Source organism: Ictalurus punctatus, chromosome 10 (genome assembly GCF_001660625.3).
Source record: "Ictalurus punctatus breed USDA103 chromosome 10, Coco_2.0, whole genome shotgun sequence".
Classification (NCBI taxonomy): Eukaryota; Metazoa; Chordata; class Actinopteri; order Siluriformes; family Ictaluridae; genus Ictalurus; species Ictalurus punctatus.
The window spans coordinates 8158417-8175265 of record NC_030425.2 but is presented as its reverse complement, the minus strand read 5'-3'; the positions used below and the strand labels follow the sequence as shown (position 1 = coordinate 8175265).

Here is a 16849-nt window from a genome sequence, read left to right as displayed (position 1 = left end):
GAGAAAAGGAAAGCGTTTGTTTGTTTTTTTTATTATTCCGCATTACTCCTTGTCCCAGCTCAACCTGAGGTTGACTGCGCCTTGGTTCGTTCTTCTCCCTACAGCTGGGGTTCCATCCAAATGTCAAATTAAACTTATGCCACCAAGTGAACAATCAAATAATAATAATAAAAAACGATACAAAATACACCTTTTTTTTTCCTTCATCAGCCCTGTTCATGTTCTTACTTGTGCACCACCTCTGTAACACTTCACTGCCTGAACTTAGACGGAGTCTTGAATCAGGAAACCACACACTTTATTTAGTTTCAGTGGCTAGACATAGCAGACATCAGCCTTCCTTTTCATGTTGACCTTCAAGGTTTCAAACTTCAGACCGGGGGAAAACTTGCACAATTAATCAAGGGTTTCATCACGAGTATTTCCATTCATATTTACGTTGCTGTTGTTGTTTTTGCTGCATAATTCTTAATCAAATATAAAGAATAAGCCAATTATTTTACTCTATATTTTGTTTATTTGCTATATTTTTGAATGCATCATTCCACAGTAATAATTTGGATAAAACTTCCTTTTCAAAAAAAAATCTCATTTGATATATTTATTTTTTCTCTCTCTCTCTCTCTCTCTCTCTCTCTCTCTCTCTCTCTCTCTCTCTCTCTCTCTCTCAAGCTTTGCAAACCATCTACCCCATTAAAAACAAACAAACAAAAAAACAACAACACCTTGGATGTAATGTAAGATAAGACCCCTTGGATGGAAACATGGCTTATTCATGCAGTCCAAAGTCGGAGTCACAAAACTTTTAAGCGCACGAGCGCTCTTTCAAGTGAAACGGATAACAGTGGCACAAAAGACTACAGGCGAACATTCTCCACAACCAAACAGTCGGAAAAACCGGACGGAAACATGTCACTGCGGAGTTCAGCCGACTTCTGGCGTCTTGCGCTCGTCGGCATCGCCGGACACGACCGCAGGATCGTGATTGTTCTCTAGAGACGACTCGCTGCTGGTGCTCTCTCCAGACAGCAGCCTGGTCACCCTGAGGTCCGCTTTTAGAGTCCGCACGTCGTTCCCGATGCCCATCTCGCCCAAATCGTTAATGAGCTGGCACAGCCCGGGTTTCTCGGTGCCTGCGCGCTCCTCATCCGTGTCCAGAACGTCCTCGCATTCAAACTGCGTGGCTTTTGCTTCAGCTTCTTCGCCGAGCAGGTCCTCGGTGATGGAGCCGAGTTTGGGCGCGCTCCTGCTGCGCTCCACTGGAGGCTTGTAGCAGCACTGGCCGTTCAGCAGCTTGCGCAGCGGCACCAGTGGGATGGTCTGCTCTCCGATCAGCTGCTGCTGCTGGTGCCGCGCGTCATCGCGCCGTTTCAGCCTCTTGAACTCCGCGAGCGCCGTGGCTGACGTCTGGTACAACAGCAGCGCCATGGCTTTCGCCTTCTCCGGCCGGGACACGAGCACTGCGTGGCAGCGCAGCATCACCGCCTTGTGCTTCATCTCGTGCCGGTAGATCCAGGCGAAGATCCTGGGCAGGCGTGGATCAGCAACGCAGTAGGTGATCCGGTGCAGCAAGTACAGGTGTCCAGGTCTGCGCGCTTGCTCGTCCACGTGCACCATGCGCACTCCGTGTGAGCTCACCGTCAGCCGCATCTTCGTGCCGCTCTTTCCCATTTCGCTCTTGTTCCAGATCTTGCTCACGGCCACGTCCGTGCAGCCCTCACCCTTCGACTGGATGGTGGTAGCGTTACCCAAATACAGCACCGTGTACGTGGGGTCCTCGCTGGTGATCTTCACCTTTTTCCTCTTGGATTTGAACATGCTGCCGACCCGGTTCAGCGCGCTCTCCGGACACGCCTTGGCCAGCGTGGTGAGCGCGGAGTAGTTCAGACTCACCGCGTAGCCCTTGTGCTTGGACTGCTTGTCTTCCTCGATCAGGTCAAACTTGTTCTTCTTCCAAGGCAACATTATAGTCTTGTTGTGCACAGGGCAGGCAAAGCTACACCAAGAAGAAGAATCCTACTGCATCTAAACAGCAACAAACAGCGTCCGTGTAGGAAAAAAAAGAAACCTTCTCACAAATCCTTACATGACTAAAATGTCCTAGCACTCACTTCCTTAGCAGATCAGAAGTTCTTATCAGTTGTCCCTCCCTCATTCTCTCACTCCTTCACTCCCTCCCGTTGCATCATAAGGAGCCGTCAACTAAGTGCAGCAGCCCCAGACGCCTGTAATTATACACTGGACTGAACCAACTCCGAGTCTCAGAGGGGGGTGTGGAGTCTGAGTGTCCTCCTTGGAACGAGCCAGAAATGTCACCTGTTAGATGTTTCACATATTTTCGTTTTACATTCTTAATTTTTTGTATCTTTAATGGTTTTTATTCATTTATTAATTATTATTCCTTTGTAAATATCAGATTGGTTAAAATAAGTACAAGGCCTCCTCCACCCGTGCTGGTTTGCTTCAGTGATTTTGCTGGTCAACGTGTAGCCTATGTTTAGAACAATGTAAACCCAAGACATTGATCAATCCGGACTGAGTGTCTTTAAAGCAAGAGCACTGTTAAACTGTAGAACCGGCATCACATAAGGTGTTAAGAGGGTTTTTTATTTTACAGTGCTTTATGGAAAGGGGTTCTAGTTTAGTAGGCGAATGCTTTATTTGCACTGAAATGTAGAAATGTGATCACAAGAGAATGATTCGGTTTTATGTGGGCCACTAGTGTACCTGTATTATTATTGTTATAATAATAATCACACCACCCGGGTTGGGGGTTCGATTCCCGCCGTTGCCCTGTGTGTGCAGAGTTTGCACGTTCTGTCCGGGTTTCCTCCGGGTACCCGGGTTTCCTCCCCCAGTCCAAAGCTATGCATGCTAGGGTGATTGGCATGTCCAAAGTGTCCGTAGTGTATGAATGTGTGTGTGATTGTACCCTGCGATGGATTGGCACCCCGTCCAGGGTGTACCCCGCCTTGAACCCTGAAGGATAAGCAGTATAGAAAATGGATGGATGGATGGATGGATAATAATAATAATAATAATAATAATAATAATAATAATAATAATAATAATAAGAACGAGGGAATGCTGCCATCTACTGGAGTTAGGAGGTATCACAAACTCACATGAGGGCTGTTCTCTGTATTGTATTGAAAGCCCTATTCAGACTGCATTAAATGTACACGGGATCCTGGGGTTATTTCTTATTTTTCAGGTGCTACTATGTGATGTCAGTGTTTTTCTCTGTCCTCCTCTGAGAAAATTACAGGCCAAATTACCTTCTGTTTATATTATTATTATTATTAGTAGTAGTAGTAGTAGTAGTAGTAGTAGTATTGTTATTATTATTAGTGATGCTGATGTACAGTTCCAGGGTCCCCGGTTCAGTCCTGAGTTTGGGTTACTACCTGTCCCATGTTCTCCCCATATCGGTTTGTCTGGGTTCTCCCACCGGATAAAGAGGAAGTGGGTTGGCTATCCTACATCTCCCTCTGGTGTGAGTGTGTGTGTCCATGCTTCATAACCTGAGGTGGGTAGTAACGTGCTTCCTTTTTCTTCAGTACATTCACTGGCATTCCTCCGATACTGTTAAATATTAATGAATATATGAGTTTTAATAATCAGTTTTGTGTTATTGTACCCATCACATCCATCACAATTCTCCATGTAGTCTGAGATACAGGATCTTCCCTTCAGTTTAATCAGATCCAAAGTAACTAGTAACTTGCTATTTTAGTAGTCTTCTCATTGGATACTTTATTACTCTTACTCAAGTCATTATTAAAATTTACCGTTACTTGAGTAATTATTTTTATATGTAGTTTTACTTGTACTTGAGTAAAAAAAATGGCTACCCTACTCACCTCTGTTCATAACTATACATCAGGTAACACTAAAATTAATACTCTTAGTTTTCATGGAAAAAGTTGCAGTTAAAAAAAAAACATAACCAAAATATTTGACATTTCACGTCACTAGAAAAAAAGTCAAAAGAAAAAACGTTTAGATGGAGAAAAGTAATATGTGTATCAAAACCTATCTTCTTTTCTACGTTTCAACTTTCTCATTACCTGCCAAGTTTTTTTTATGATTCATGGTGTTGAGAAAGACTTGATTCTCCTAGAAAATATAAAAGGATCCAAACATATACTAAACATACAGATTACTGTCTTAGCCCAACAACTAAATGCACTACATACATGGTAAAAAAGTATGTGAACACCTGATCATCACACCCATATATTGTTTTTCCCCCAAACTGTTGCCACAAAGTTGGAAACACAAAATTGTATAAAATGTCTTTGTATGCTGTAGAGTTACAATTTCCCTTCACTGGAACTAAAAGGCTCAAACATGTTCCAGCATGACAATAGCCCTGTGCACAAAGCGAGCTCCGTGAACACATGGTTTGTGAAGGTTGGAGTGGAAGAACTCAAGTGTCCAGCACAGAGCCCTGACCTCAACCCCACCGAACATCTTTGGGATGAACTGCACCCCAGACCTCCTCACCCGACATCAGTGCCTGATCTCACTAATGATCTTGATCACAAATCTGAACCACATCCATTCTCCAAAATCTTCTGGAAAGCCTTCCCAGAAAATGTTCAAACAAGCACGTATAGGTGTGACGGTCATGTGTCCACAAACTTTTGGCCATTTACTGTATATTAACTCTGATAGGAACAGCAAAGTTTCTTCCTTTTTTTGTAACTGGATTACTGATTTTTTTTTTTTTTTTAAAAACGTAATAGCAAAATTGTTTATGGAAATTTAATAGCTTAATTGGTTATTTTAATGCAAAACTGGGAATAATATTCCATGTTAAATAAAGACTAGATTTATCATTAAAACAGAAAACAGTCATCAGTCAACGCCAGGGGGAAGCAGACAACAGGTTACAATATAAACAATGGTAGTTGAGGGGACAAAAAAAGGGAGGCGGATTATATATATATAAAAAAATAAACCCACCAAACTTGTTTTTTCGGTCTTCTTTTTTTGCCCTATGATGGACAACTATTTATTTATTTATTCATATTGTTTTATATCTATATTGGTTTTATTTGGCCCGCAGCAGTATTCTGTGAAGCCGGATCTATTTTACTGGAGGAAGATTTTAGACGACGCTTAACACTGGCACACTAGACGCAACCAAAAGGGTGTTTATCATTTTGTTCCCCCCTTCAAATCTTTATATCCTTTATTTAATCATTCTCAAATGAACAAACGCTTTTTAAAGACGCACACATAGCTCATCGCAAACGCTTTACCTCAGATAAAGTTTTTTTGTGTGTGTTTTGTTTGATAGTTTATATTCGCAATCACTCTACCCTCTGCATGTCAACATGGAACATTCCACATAACTTCCTCTGCGTCCTAAATAACTTATTATTGCCTATATAGGCGCACTACTCTTAGGGAAGAATAACAGCTTCTGCGCCCTACGTAGTGCACTTTATTTACAACGAGGACGCATTTGGGACTTTCGCCACACGCATGGTGTGGTATGTGGAGGAAGTGTAATAGGGATTTACACACGCGTCAGGATGGGGAAGAAGAAGGGTCGTGGAGATGGTACGGGTTTAGGGAGAGCTTTAATGAAGGAGAGACTCAATGCAGTCCGAGGACACCGAAGAAACGACACATGGGTATAAAGCTAACGTTATAGCAACAAGACTTTCTTCAGTTGTTCTCTGTTATTGCTAACGGGTTAGCTATAGTAGATAGCCGAGTCACTCAGAGTTGTGATGGGAGTGTATACACTAGTTATGGTCATGTAAGAAATAACACAGAAATGGCGACCAGCTAATTAACTCAAAACATTAGCAAAGGTTTCCTGAGGCTTTAATCTCTCCGTCTGGTTCAATACACACAACCACAATCACGGGGAAGATGAAAGTAAATTGTGCATTTCATTTGGAAATCAAGGCCCCAGAGTCTGGAGGAAGAGTGGAGAGGCACAGAATCCAAGTTGCTTGAAGTCCAGTGTGAAGTTTCCACAGTCAGTGATGATTTGGGGTGCCAGGTCATCTGCTGGTGTTGGTCCACTGTGTTTTCTCAAGTCGAGAGTCGATACAGCTGCCTGATTTGCAATGGAGGTTGAATCATTTTGATTGCAACTGTAAACATCTCTAACAATATTCCATTACATTGAAACCATTACTAGATTTACAGGCTGTCAGTCAGGCTGAGTTGCCATGCCAACGTACAGGACTCTATCCAGCTGTGGCTTCTTTGGGAACTTCTTTTATCAACAGCAATAATAAACCAAAATAATTTTTCCCCCTATAGAGTCTGAAATATAAATGTTTTGTTTTTTTACTATGACAGCACTCTTGCCCGTGCAATTTTGCGTTGTTTTAATGAATTATTATATAAACGTAGTTTGTTATAGTTTCTAAAATAAACGTAACTAGTATCTGATATAACATGTCGTCATCCCTCCCGAACCAGCTCCACACCAGCGAACTGAATGACGGATATGATTGGGGTCGCCTGAATTTGCAGTCTGTAACGGAGCAGAGCTCGTTGGATGATTTTCTGGCCACGGCTGAACTGGCAGGAACAGAATTTACTGCAGGTAGATCCTTCTGCACTTCCTCTCTCCAGACGTCTTGGTAAAGTACAGTGTCTGTAACTGGCTTTAATGTTTCAGAGAAACTGAACATCAGATTGGTGCCAGCTGAAGCCAGGAGTGGCCTACTGACAGCTGAGGAATCCAAGAGACTGAAGAAGCTCCATGATGACAACAGACAGTTCCTCCGCATACCACGAAGGTCTGTAAGCACTGCTTTTGAAGCAGTATTATTGAACTCGGTTAACCCTTTAACCCTCGTGTAGAGTGAACCTGAAGGAAAAACATACAGTTGAATAAATACACTTGTTGCGCGTTCAGCAACAGGACTGTGATATTCTGGTTAAAGGAACCGATCCGACACATCTGACGAGAATTTTGACATGATTACCTGTACTGAGAGAATTCTTACGAAGGACTCCATCAATAACCGTTACGCTCTAACAATAAAGATCTTGGAACGAGGCCGACGGTAAAGAATGCTGGGTTTTTTTGGGTGGGTTTTCAACACTACAAGAAAAAAGGTATTAGTGGTAGCGATTAGACCCATGTTACTGCAATACAAAATGCAACACCGGTATGTTTGTACGGCTCCACCACCGAATCAGGGAAGGGTTGTGTTTTCGGGTTGTCCGCGCGTCCGTCTGAGATCCTCGTCGAGAACGGGTGGCTAAATGTTTAGCATTTTATATATGCAGTTATATAACAGCGTCAACTTCACGGTAAGGTCAGATGTCTGAAATAGTACTTCTTCCTTCATATTTGACGTGTGTTTTAAAAACTCCTCATTCTGGCACAGAAGTTAATAACAAGAAGGACTGTCTGATCCATTTTGATTCCCTACCTCTGGATGGAGCCTCTAACTGGAGGCTACAGCCTGGAGATTGCTTAGGATGATGCTACTTGAGGTACATGAAAATGGTTTTGGACCTCAATTCCATATGGACGTTCTCATTGTGGTTGCTGGAACTACGGTTGCTGCAATGGCCTTAGGACCAAAATTACCACATGCTGGGTTGCACTCGGGTCTCCTTTAGTGAACATTGGACTAGTTCAACAAACAGACTTCATGTTAAAACCATAATGAACTTTCCCTTGATTTTATCTTTTGTTACTGAGATGAAGACGGGTTCCCTTCTGAGTCTGGTTCCTCTCAAGGTTTCTTCCTCATATCATCTTAGGGAGTTTTTCCCTCACCACCGTTGCCACCGGCTTTCTCAATATGAATAAATTCACACACTTAAAATCTGTATCCTGTGTTTATATGTTTCTGTAAAGCTGCATTGAGACAAAGTCCATTGTAAAAAGTGCTATACAAATAAAACTGAATTGAAGGACTGGACTCGTCTGCAGAGGAAGAGGCGGCGGCATCCCCGTCAACGTCATTGGCGCTGAGTTCTACTAGAACTCATCATTGAGTTCTACTAGTCCCTTCTGACAGGAAGTCCCTTCTCTGAAAAACTGGAATGTATACGCATTACTTGCAAATACTTTTGACTAGCTAATTCCGCAAATGTGTTGAAAAATACCAAAAGTATGCACTGTGTACTGGTGGCAATAGCAACAACATTATGGCTGATTATGGGTCGGTTGCCACGCCAGGCCTTCTGGTGGAATAGAGCTGCGTGTTGTACTGACTCCTTTTTGAAAGTCCTTTATCGCGATGTGTTTTTGTTTACAGACCGCACTGGGATGAGAACACAAGCCCCGAGCTCCTCCAGCAGGCCGAAAGAGACAGCTTCCTGACATGGAGACGAGAGCTGGCAAGGTGAGGGAACTCCTTTCTGTTTTTCGGCTATTTATCGCTTCTTTGTTAGACTTGATTTGTTCCAATTATTTGCCCCTTTTTGCTGGATAAGGCTGGAGGAGGAACAGAAACTGATTCTTACCCCTTTTGAGAGGAACCTGGATTTTTGGAGGCAGCTTTGGAGAGTTATCGAGAGAAGGTACTTTCTCTAATGTGATTTTTAGCCGTGTTTTATGTATAAATGTCGTCCTACTACACTGGTGCTTTGAATCAGCTTTGTAATTATTCAGCAATATTTTCTCTCTAGTGATGTTGTGGTCCAGATAGTGGATGCCAGAAACCCTTTGCTGTTCCGATGTCCTGATCTAGTACGTAAATACATTTGTTTTATTTATTCATTTATTTATTTTTCGTTTTTCTAACATTGATTTACTAGAATTTTCTGTCTCCGTTTACTGCAACACGCTGTTGTTTTAATCGGCCATCAGGAGAAATACGTCGAAGAGGTCTCCAGTCACAAGGTGAACATGCTACTGTTGAACAAAGCAGATCTGCTTACCCGAGAGCAGCGTCGTGCCTGGGCCAAGCATTTTCAGAAAGAAGGCATCAGAGCAGCGTTCTGGTCTGCGCTGGCTGAGGCACAGCGGCTGGACGCCGAAGAAAAGGTGAGCACTACGTCCGTTTCGGCGACCCGTATAGAGCGAGGGTAAAGTAAAGATTCGGACAGGGTTGTTGTTGTTGCTGTTGTTGTATAATAAACAAGTGCAAAAGTCCACTTCAAATTTACAAACGTCTTTTGATCTATTCATAAACACAAACATTTGTTTAAATAAAAACGACGAAATTGATGTAGATTATTCGAGCACTATGCTGCTAAATATATATGTAAAGGTACAATAATAATAATAACAAATAAAATTTATTGTCACACAAATTGCACCTGGTGTCATTATAAAAGACGTCGCATGGGAAGCAAAGGGGTTCACGAGTTGGTGCGGCTGTGGCACAGTTGGTAGAGAAGGTTGTCCACTAATCGTAGGGTTGGTGGTTCAATTCCCAGCCCACATGACTCCACATGCCAAAGTGTGCTTGGGCAAGACACTGAACCCCAAGTTGCTCTGCTACCATTGGTGTGTGTGTGTGAATGGGTGTCTGAGAACCAGTGTAAAGCTCTTTGTAGAACCGTGTAGAACCACAATTGTTAAGTGCAGACCGTGAAGGACCTCAGGGAGAATATTATTAAACAACACCCGAAATGAAAACTCTACAAAGTTCTTACACATCCCCCGTCAGTAAAACTGCTTGGATAATATGCCGATGGAACGTCGTCCCCAGACAGGTGAGCCGTGCAAGATTTCCCAAGGTAAGAGAGAAGTCAGAGAGATGCAGGACGACCTGAAAGCAGCAGGAACGAGAGTTACACAGAGCGCGATTAAACACCGAACTGCATTGCAGTCGTCTCCATTCCTTCACCTCACACAAAACTCTGTTGTTCAAATGAAGCACGGAGATGCATGTCTAAAAGCAGTTAGACAAACCACACCTCTTTTGGAGCAGCATTCTCTGCTCAGACGAAACAAAAACAGAACTGTTTTTGGCAAGATTTCATCTCATGTTTGGAGAAAGAAGGTCGTGCATATGATCCCAAAATCCCCATAACCACAGTGAAGCATGGAGGTGGGAGCATCATGGTATAGAGCTGTTTCTCTGTAACCCACGGTATAAGGACATGTTATAAGGAGAATTTGATCTCATCGGGGGTGTGAAGATGGCCATTTCAACGAGCCAACAACCCCAAACATACAGCCGAACTAACTCAAGACTGGTTACCCAAAAAAAAAAAAAAAGAAGGAAAAGGTGCTCTCGTGGTTAGCCAATCTCCTGACTTTTATTTATGGAGGGTTTTGAAATTGAGTCCATCAGAGTGACCCTCTTTTGGATTCGAAGGCAATTTTATGGGAGGAATGAGCCAAAATCAAACCAAATGGTGCAAAAACCGTATTCTTACCATAGATGTCTTGAAGCTGTAATTGCCAGCAACGGCTTTGCAGCAACGTTCTATAACGTTGGTCATTTGTGGTATCCCCCCCCCGCATATGTATGTATGTTTATGTCTGTATATGCATATGTGTGTGTGTGTGTGCGTAATCATTTCTACAGAGCACATGCTGATGTTTCTCAATTAAATTGATTTGGATGTGACTTTGCCAGGTAAAAATAAAAAGACAAAGGTACCCAAGTATAAATGCCCACAGCCATGGCCCAAAATCTAGTGGAAAACCTTTCCAGAGGAGGTTATTATAACAGCAAAGCAGGAATAAATCTGGAACGGGATGTTCAGCAAGCACATATAGATGTTATTGTCGGGTGTCCACAAACTTTTGACCATGTGGTGTATGTAGCTAGTTATTTCCAGCTTGTTTAAAGATCTGGTTGGAGATGAACAGCAACAACCCCTTTTTCTGCCTCTGCTTTTATTTAACGTATCTGAATTTTTTTTTTCTTCTATAGACGGAATATTCGAATGCAAACTGGTCGGATGAAGTGCTGTTATACTTTGTTTATACCAATTATTACATTCTTTTGTTATTGATTTTTACCTCAGTTAAGAGTAAACTCTTTGATACGTCGGCATTAGAGCTTTCTGAAATTTTCTTCTAGAATAAATTTGAATAAACTCCTAAAAGCATGTGAATCAAAGTAAGTTGCACCAGTATGCTTAATGTAATCTGACCGATATTTCACATTTCACCCTGCGATTATCTCCTGCCTGGCGTTAAAGGGAGAAGATCTCGATGACCTTCAGGAGTCAAGCGATGCAGAATGTAGGGCGGCCCAGGCCTCAGAGGAAAGGAGTCGAGAGGACGAGGAAGATGACGAAGAAGAGGACACGACAGCGAGTTTTGAAGACTGCACTTCAGATGTAGACTGGCAAACCTGCTCTGAGGGATCAGGAGACGAAAAGGACGAAGAGAAGTGTGCAGCCTCTTCAGCTTGTGCTTCTTTTTATAACTCGAGCCGTCTGCTGCGCAAAGACGAACTGCTGGAAATGTTCAAATCTGCACATACTGGACCCAAGTGTAAGAACGGCCAATTCACAGTAGGACTGGTGAGCTTGCATTTAAGGGAATTTACACACACACACGCAGAGTTTATTAATTTCATCAGCATGACACGATCCTATTTCTGTTTAAGGTGGGTTATCCGAATGTTGGCAAAAGCTCCACCATCAACACCATCTTTAGGAATAAGAAAGTCTCGGTGTCAGCAACACCTGGACACACAAAGCACTTTCAGGTATGTTTTTACTAAAATGCGCTTGGGAAAACGATATCGTCTGACTATGATCAGTTGTACACTTCAGCACGTTCTGCAAGGGAGATTTTTCACTTCTGAATGAAGATGGTGATTATATATAATGAAATATTTATTTGTTTAAATGTATCGCTAAAAAAAATACTAAGGTTCGTGCAGTTGCTAATATCGACATCGGTGGATTCTCAGAGCAGGCCTGAACGTGATGAAAGCGTGCAAATGTGCTTCACTTCCACTGCTGATACACAAGTAGCATTGTTCACATGCGTATCTCAATCTGCCGTCTGCGCGATTGTCGTCACGATCAGTGTCTCAAATCAAAAACAAAATCTCTCTCTGACTGTCTCTCTCTCCCACTGTCTCTCTCTCCCACTGTCTCTGTCTCTCTCAGTCACTGTCTCTGTCTCGTTGTCTGTCTCTGTCTCTCTCTCCTGTCACTGTCTCTGTCTCTCTCTCTCACTGTCTCTGTCTCTCTCTCTCACTGTCTCTGTCTATCTCTCTCTCTCACTGTCTCTCTCTCCCACTGTCTCTCTCTCTCACTGTCTCTGTCTCTCTCAGTCACTGTCTCTGTCTCGTTGTCTGTCTCTCTCTCCTCTCACTGTCTCTGTCTCTCTCTCTCACTGTCTGTCTATCTCTCTCTCTCTCTCTCTCTCACTGTCTCTGTCTCTCTCAGTCACTGTCTCTGTCTATCTCTCTCTCTCTCTCTCACTGTCTCTGTCTCTCTCAGTCACTGTCTCTGTCTCGTTGTCTGTCTCTCTCTGTCTCTCCGTCTCTGTCTCTCTCTCCTCTCACTGTCTCTGTCTCTCTCTCTCACTGTATCTGTCTATCTCTCTCTCTCTCTCTCTCTCTCTCTCTCTCTCACTGTCTCTGTCTCTCTCAGTCACTGTCTCTGTCTCGTTGTCTGTCTCTCTCTGTCTCTCCGTCTCTGTCTCCCTCTCCTCTCACTGTCTCTGTCTCTCTCTTTCACTGTCTCTGTCTATCTCTCTCTCTCTCTGTCTCTGTCTCTCTCAGTCACTGTCTCTGTCTCGTTGTCTGTCTCTCTCTGTCTCTCAGTCTCTGTCTCTCTCTCCTCTCACTGTCTCTGTCTCTCTCTCTCACTGTCTCTGTCTATCTCTCTCTCTCTCTCTCGCTCACTGTCTCTCTCTCTCACTCTCTCGCTCACTGTCTCTCTCTCTCACTCTCTCTCTGTCTCTCTCAGTCACTGTCTCTGTCTCTCTCTATCTCTTTAGTTCGTTTTCATTACAGTCAAATACTGAGATGGGCGTTGCAAAATACAAGAGAAAGTCATATATTTTTTCATGTTATTCAGCCCTCTGAATCTATGTTAAATATTTGTTTGTGTGTTGTAGACATTGTTTGTTGAACCGGGTCTTTGCCTGTGTGACTGTCCTGGCCTAGTCATGCCTTCCTTCATGTCCACCAAAGCCGAGATGATCTGCAGCGGGATTCTCCCCATCGACCAGATGCGAGACCACGTCCCGGCCATCTCTCTCATATCCTCTCTTCAGCCACTTTTCCAGTATTGGAATTTCTTTTTAAGCTCTCGTGTATAACGCGCAAGTGAAACCCTTAACTTAAGTACGTTTGTCAGACAATTCCACGAGCTGTGCTGGAGGGAACCTACGGCATCAACATCGTCAGACCAAGAGAGGACGAAGAGCCAGATCGCTCGCCCACCTCTGAGGAACTGCTTTCAGCTTATGGATGTAGGCCACTAATTGTTAAGTTATAAGCGCACATTGTAGTATGAGCGAAGTGAATTATTTCCTGGTGTCAACTTCAATGTGAACGTGTCTGTTCAGATATGAGGGGCTTCATGACAGCACACGGTCAGCCAGACCAGTCCAGATCTGCCCGCTATGTCCTGAAAGACTATGTTACCGTAAGTATTTATTCCACTTCCACTCGGGTTTGTCTTGTTCACGATCACGTCCACACGTTTCACTGCTTGAAATGAAAGAGCGCACTTATGGTTTTGCACGTTTTGTTTTTATGAATCTTTGCAGGGAAAGCTGCTCTATTGTCACCCTCCTCCTCTCATCAATGCTAAAGACTTCCAGCCTCAGCACTTGAAGTTTGTAAACCAAACTATTAAGAGTGGTCCTTCCACGTGTACCAATAAACCTCCCAAGATCAAACAGATTGAAAACACTGTTGATAAAACTTTCTTTCACCAGGTAACAAATCATGTCTTCTGAAATAAATTATTTTCCTAAATTAGTCAACATTTTGCTACTTTGTTCAGCACTTCACTACATGTTTCACCCAGGAGAACGTCCGGGCACTAACAAAGGGAGTGCAGATGGTGATGGGCTACAAACCTGGCAGTGGCCCACAAGCGCAAGGAAAAGCAGGCGCAGAACAGCAAGCTGGGAAACCTTGGAAAAAGCACGGCAACAGGAACAAGAAGGAGAAAGTGAGAAGACTCAATAAACACCTGGACGCTTGAACGTTGCCGTGATATGGAAGACGAGCAAAGACACTGAAACAGTTCCTATTTGAGGCTGATGGAAATATCTGAACTTAAAATAAAAGCCACTTTCTAAGAATCCATTCGCAATTACACCATGAAAATAATACATTTCTGCATGATCCAAACTGATTTTGTATTGTTGCCACATTTATAATCAATGAAGCACCCCTCTTGATGTGTCTAAAATGTTTGGTTTTTTTCTTTTTATGACCAAGTTTTGGATTACATAAACTGTATATCCTAAATATATCTTGGGTACAGTCACAGCTGCAAGGTCCCCGGTTCGATCTTGAGCTCCGGTGACTCTATGCTGCTTGTTCCCATGTCTGTGAGGGTTTCCTCCAGGTTCACCAGTTTCCTCACACCTTCCAGGAACATGGCAGTAGGTAGATTGACTAAGAGATTTGTCTCACCCTTAGGTGAGAATGTATGCGTTCACAGTCCCCTGCGAAAGACTTGTCCCATCCAGGGTGATTTTCCTGCCTCGCACCAGTGTTCACGTGATAGGCTCCGGATTCAACGCAACCCAGACCTGGATAAAATGGTTACAGAAAGAGAGAGGGAGTTACCCGTTCCAAGTGTCATGTTTAGGTAGGGCCTTTTCTTAAAATGGATAACGAGGGATTACTCAATACTATAGAAATTAAATTTTTTTAAAAATTGTATTCAGGATTCTAGTTTTAAAATATATATATATATTTAGAGTCCCTTGAATAGAAGATGCCTACATTTTCAAGTTGACTTCTCTCACACTGCACATGTAATGCATGACCTAATGCACAGGCTCACAACCCCGGTCCTGGACTACCTCCTGTCCCTTTTAAGTTTTTCCTGCTCCCAATACACCTGATTCGGCTAAATCTGTGGTTCCCAACTTTTTTTTTTTGGATCATTTGAACCCCTTCAGCTTAATATATTCATGATGTAATGAAATATTCCATGAGATTTCATGCAGGCTACATTTTAGTGAACATTTTGCTTGTTTTTGTAGCTTTTACTGGTGTTTAAAGCTATGCAACCTTAGCTTGAAACATTTGACAAGTTTTGTGATCAGATTATAATGTTTTGTTATTAAATGTCTTTAAAAAAAAAAAAAAACTAGTTTCATGTTTTCATTAGAATATTTTTGAGGTCAGGGCTCTGTGCAGGACACTCCAGTTCTTCCACTCTAACCTTGTTACACTGTGTCTTCATGGCTCTCGCTTTGTCATGCTGGAACAGGTTTGGGCCTCTTTGTTCCAGTGAAGGGAAATTGTAATGCTACAGCATGCAGAGACATCCTTTAAAATTGTGTGCTTCCAACTTTGTGACAACGGTTTGAGGAAGAACCACGTACGGGTGTGATGGCCAGGTGTCCACATACGTTTGGCTATACACTAGTATATCAAAAAACCAAGTACTGTACTATATCGCATGTCCAAATATTACTCCAGCTGTAGTAAATTCCATTATCTTGGGTGTAGAGGTAGTTATGCAAGCTATTTAGATCCATCTATACACAACCCAAGTTGAAACAAATCATACTACTGTACTACATGTCTGCAAATCAAAACAGTATGGTTTTTTCTCGGACAGAGTGTACACGCGTTGTTTCATCCGAGAATAGAGGACAGAAGACGAAATGAAAACCACACACAACTATTCAGGCCAAGTTGAGAAGGTGAAGGACATCTTCATATTCAAACTCGCGTGCTTCAGCACTTAACCCTTGTGCGTTAATGAAAAAAGTTACACATAAGTCCATAGAGGACAAAAATGTCCATGTCCAAAAACTGTCATAAAAATATCATATATTTATATTGTTTTCCACTTTCACTGACATTGATTTTTCTTCTTTTTTAATTTTTTTTTTTTTTAACCAGCATCAGTTCTGATCATAATTACCAAACAGTCATTCATTTTCAGAATTGTAATCCTTTATGCCGGTTTGTTTACATAATGCCACAGATGTGTGTGTGTGTGTGTGTGTGTGTGTGTGTGTGTGTGTGTGTGTGTGTGTCTGTGTTTTTTTTAATGAAAAAAAATTATTTTCCATATACTAAATGCTAAGCAGAATTTTTTTTCTTTGATTATTACAGCCTTTGATATGACAACAACATTCATTCTGATGCATTCATATATTTTATGTTGTGTCAGATAAAAAAAACAAAAACAAAAACTACCACTCAGGTCCATAAAGGACAAAAATGTCCATGTAAAAAAACTGTCATAGAAATATTATATATATATATATATATATATATATATATATATATATATATATATATATATATATATATATATATATATAAAATCCCACTTTCACTGACTTTTTTTAATGCTTTTACCAGCATCAATTCTGATCATAATGACCAAACATTCATTCAGTGACTGAATTTGAACCCTTTAAACACTGGTTTCTTTACATAATGCAAAAAATCTTCAAAGCTCAGGAACCTTCATTGACTCATATACATGGGGTTTGATTTGTGATTTCCACTACAGTATCATTTCTTTCTCACTAACTCTAATATCCACACACACAGTGATATCTGCATCATTTATTCGGTGGGTCTGCAGTGCTCTATAATACAGCAGAATGAGGGGGGAAATGAAACGCATGTATTTTCACCACAAAATAATAAAACATAAAAATTAAATTTTTTGAAACATTGTCAACAAAATAAAAGCCATATGAACTCAAAATGCATGATTTTATAAGCATAAACGTCATGGAGATTAAATATTGCGGTTTGAATGG

At 41.9% G+C, this 16849-nt stretch overlaps 2 protein-coding genes across 3 annotated transcripts; one reads left to right on the top strand and one right to left on the bottom strand.

The window, feature by feature from the left end:
- Nucleotides 1-281: 281 nt before the first annotated feature.
- Nucleotides 282-2215, bottom strand: fam43a (family with sequence similarity 43 member A). Its single transcript, XM_017478989.3, has 2 exons — nucleotides 2112-2215; nucleotides 282-2025 (listed from the first exon to the last, which is right to left on the bottom strand). Exon 2 carries the CDS (start codon nucleotides 1963-1965, stop codon nucleotides 925-927), a length of 1041 nt encoding a protein of 346 aa, XP_017334478.1. The 5' UTR covers nucleotides 1966-2025; nucleotides 2112-2215; the 3' UTR covers nucleotides 282-924.
- A 3274-nt stretch (nucleotides 2216-5489) lies between these two features.
- Nucleotides 5490-14295, top strand: lsg1 (large 60S subunit nuclear export GTPase 1). Of its 2 annotated transcripts, none has more exons than XM_017478827.3 (14): nucleotides 5490-5648; nucleotides 6454-6580; nucleotides 6656-6776; nucleotides 8256-8342; nucleotides 8434-8520; nucleotides 8629-8689; nucleotides 8810-8986; nucleotides 11104-11430; nucleotides 11517-11618; nucleotides 12986-13129; nucleotides 13219-13342; nucleotides 13439-13518; nucleotides 13643-13813; nucleotides 13906-14295. In XM_017478827.3, the coding sequence occupies exons 1-14, from the start codon at nucleotides 5547-5549 to the stop codon at nucleotides 14083-14085; spliced, it is 1890 nt and encodes a 629-aa protein (XP_017334316.1). In that variant the 5' UTR covers nucleotides 5490-5546; the 3' UTR covers nucleotides 14086-14295. The 2 variants fall into 2 exon arrangements, with proteins under 2 accessions (XP_017334316.1, XP_053539296.1); XM_053683321.1 differs by lacking the exon at nucleotides 5490-5648 and adding an exon at nucleotides 5668-6098.
- Nucleotides 14296-16849: the final 2554 nt, after the last annotated feature.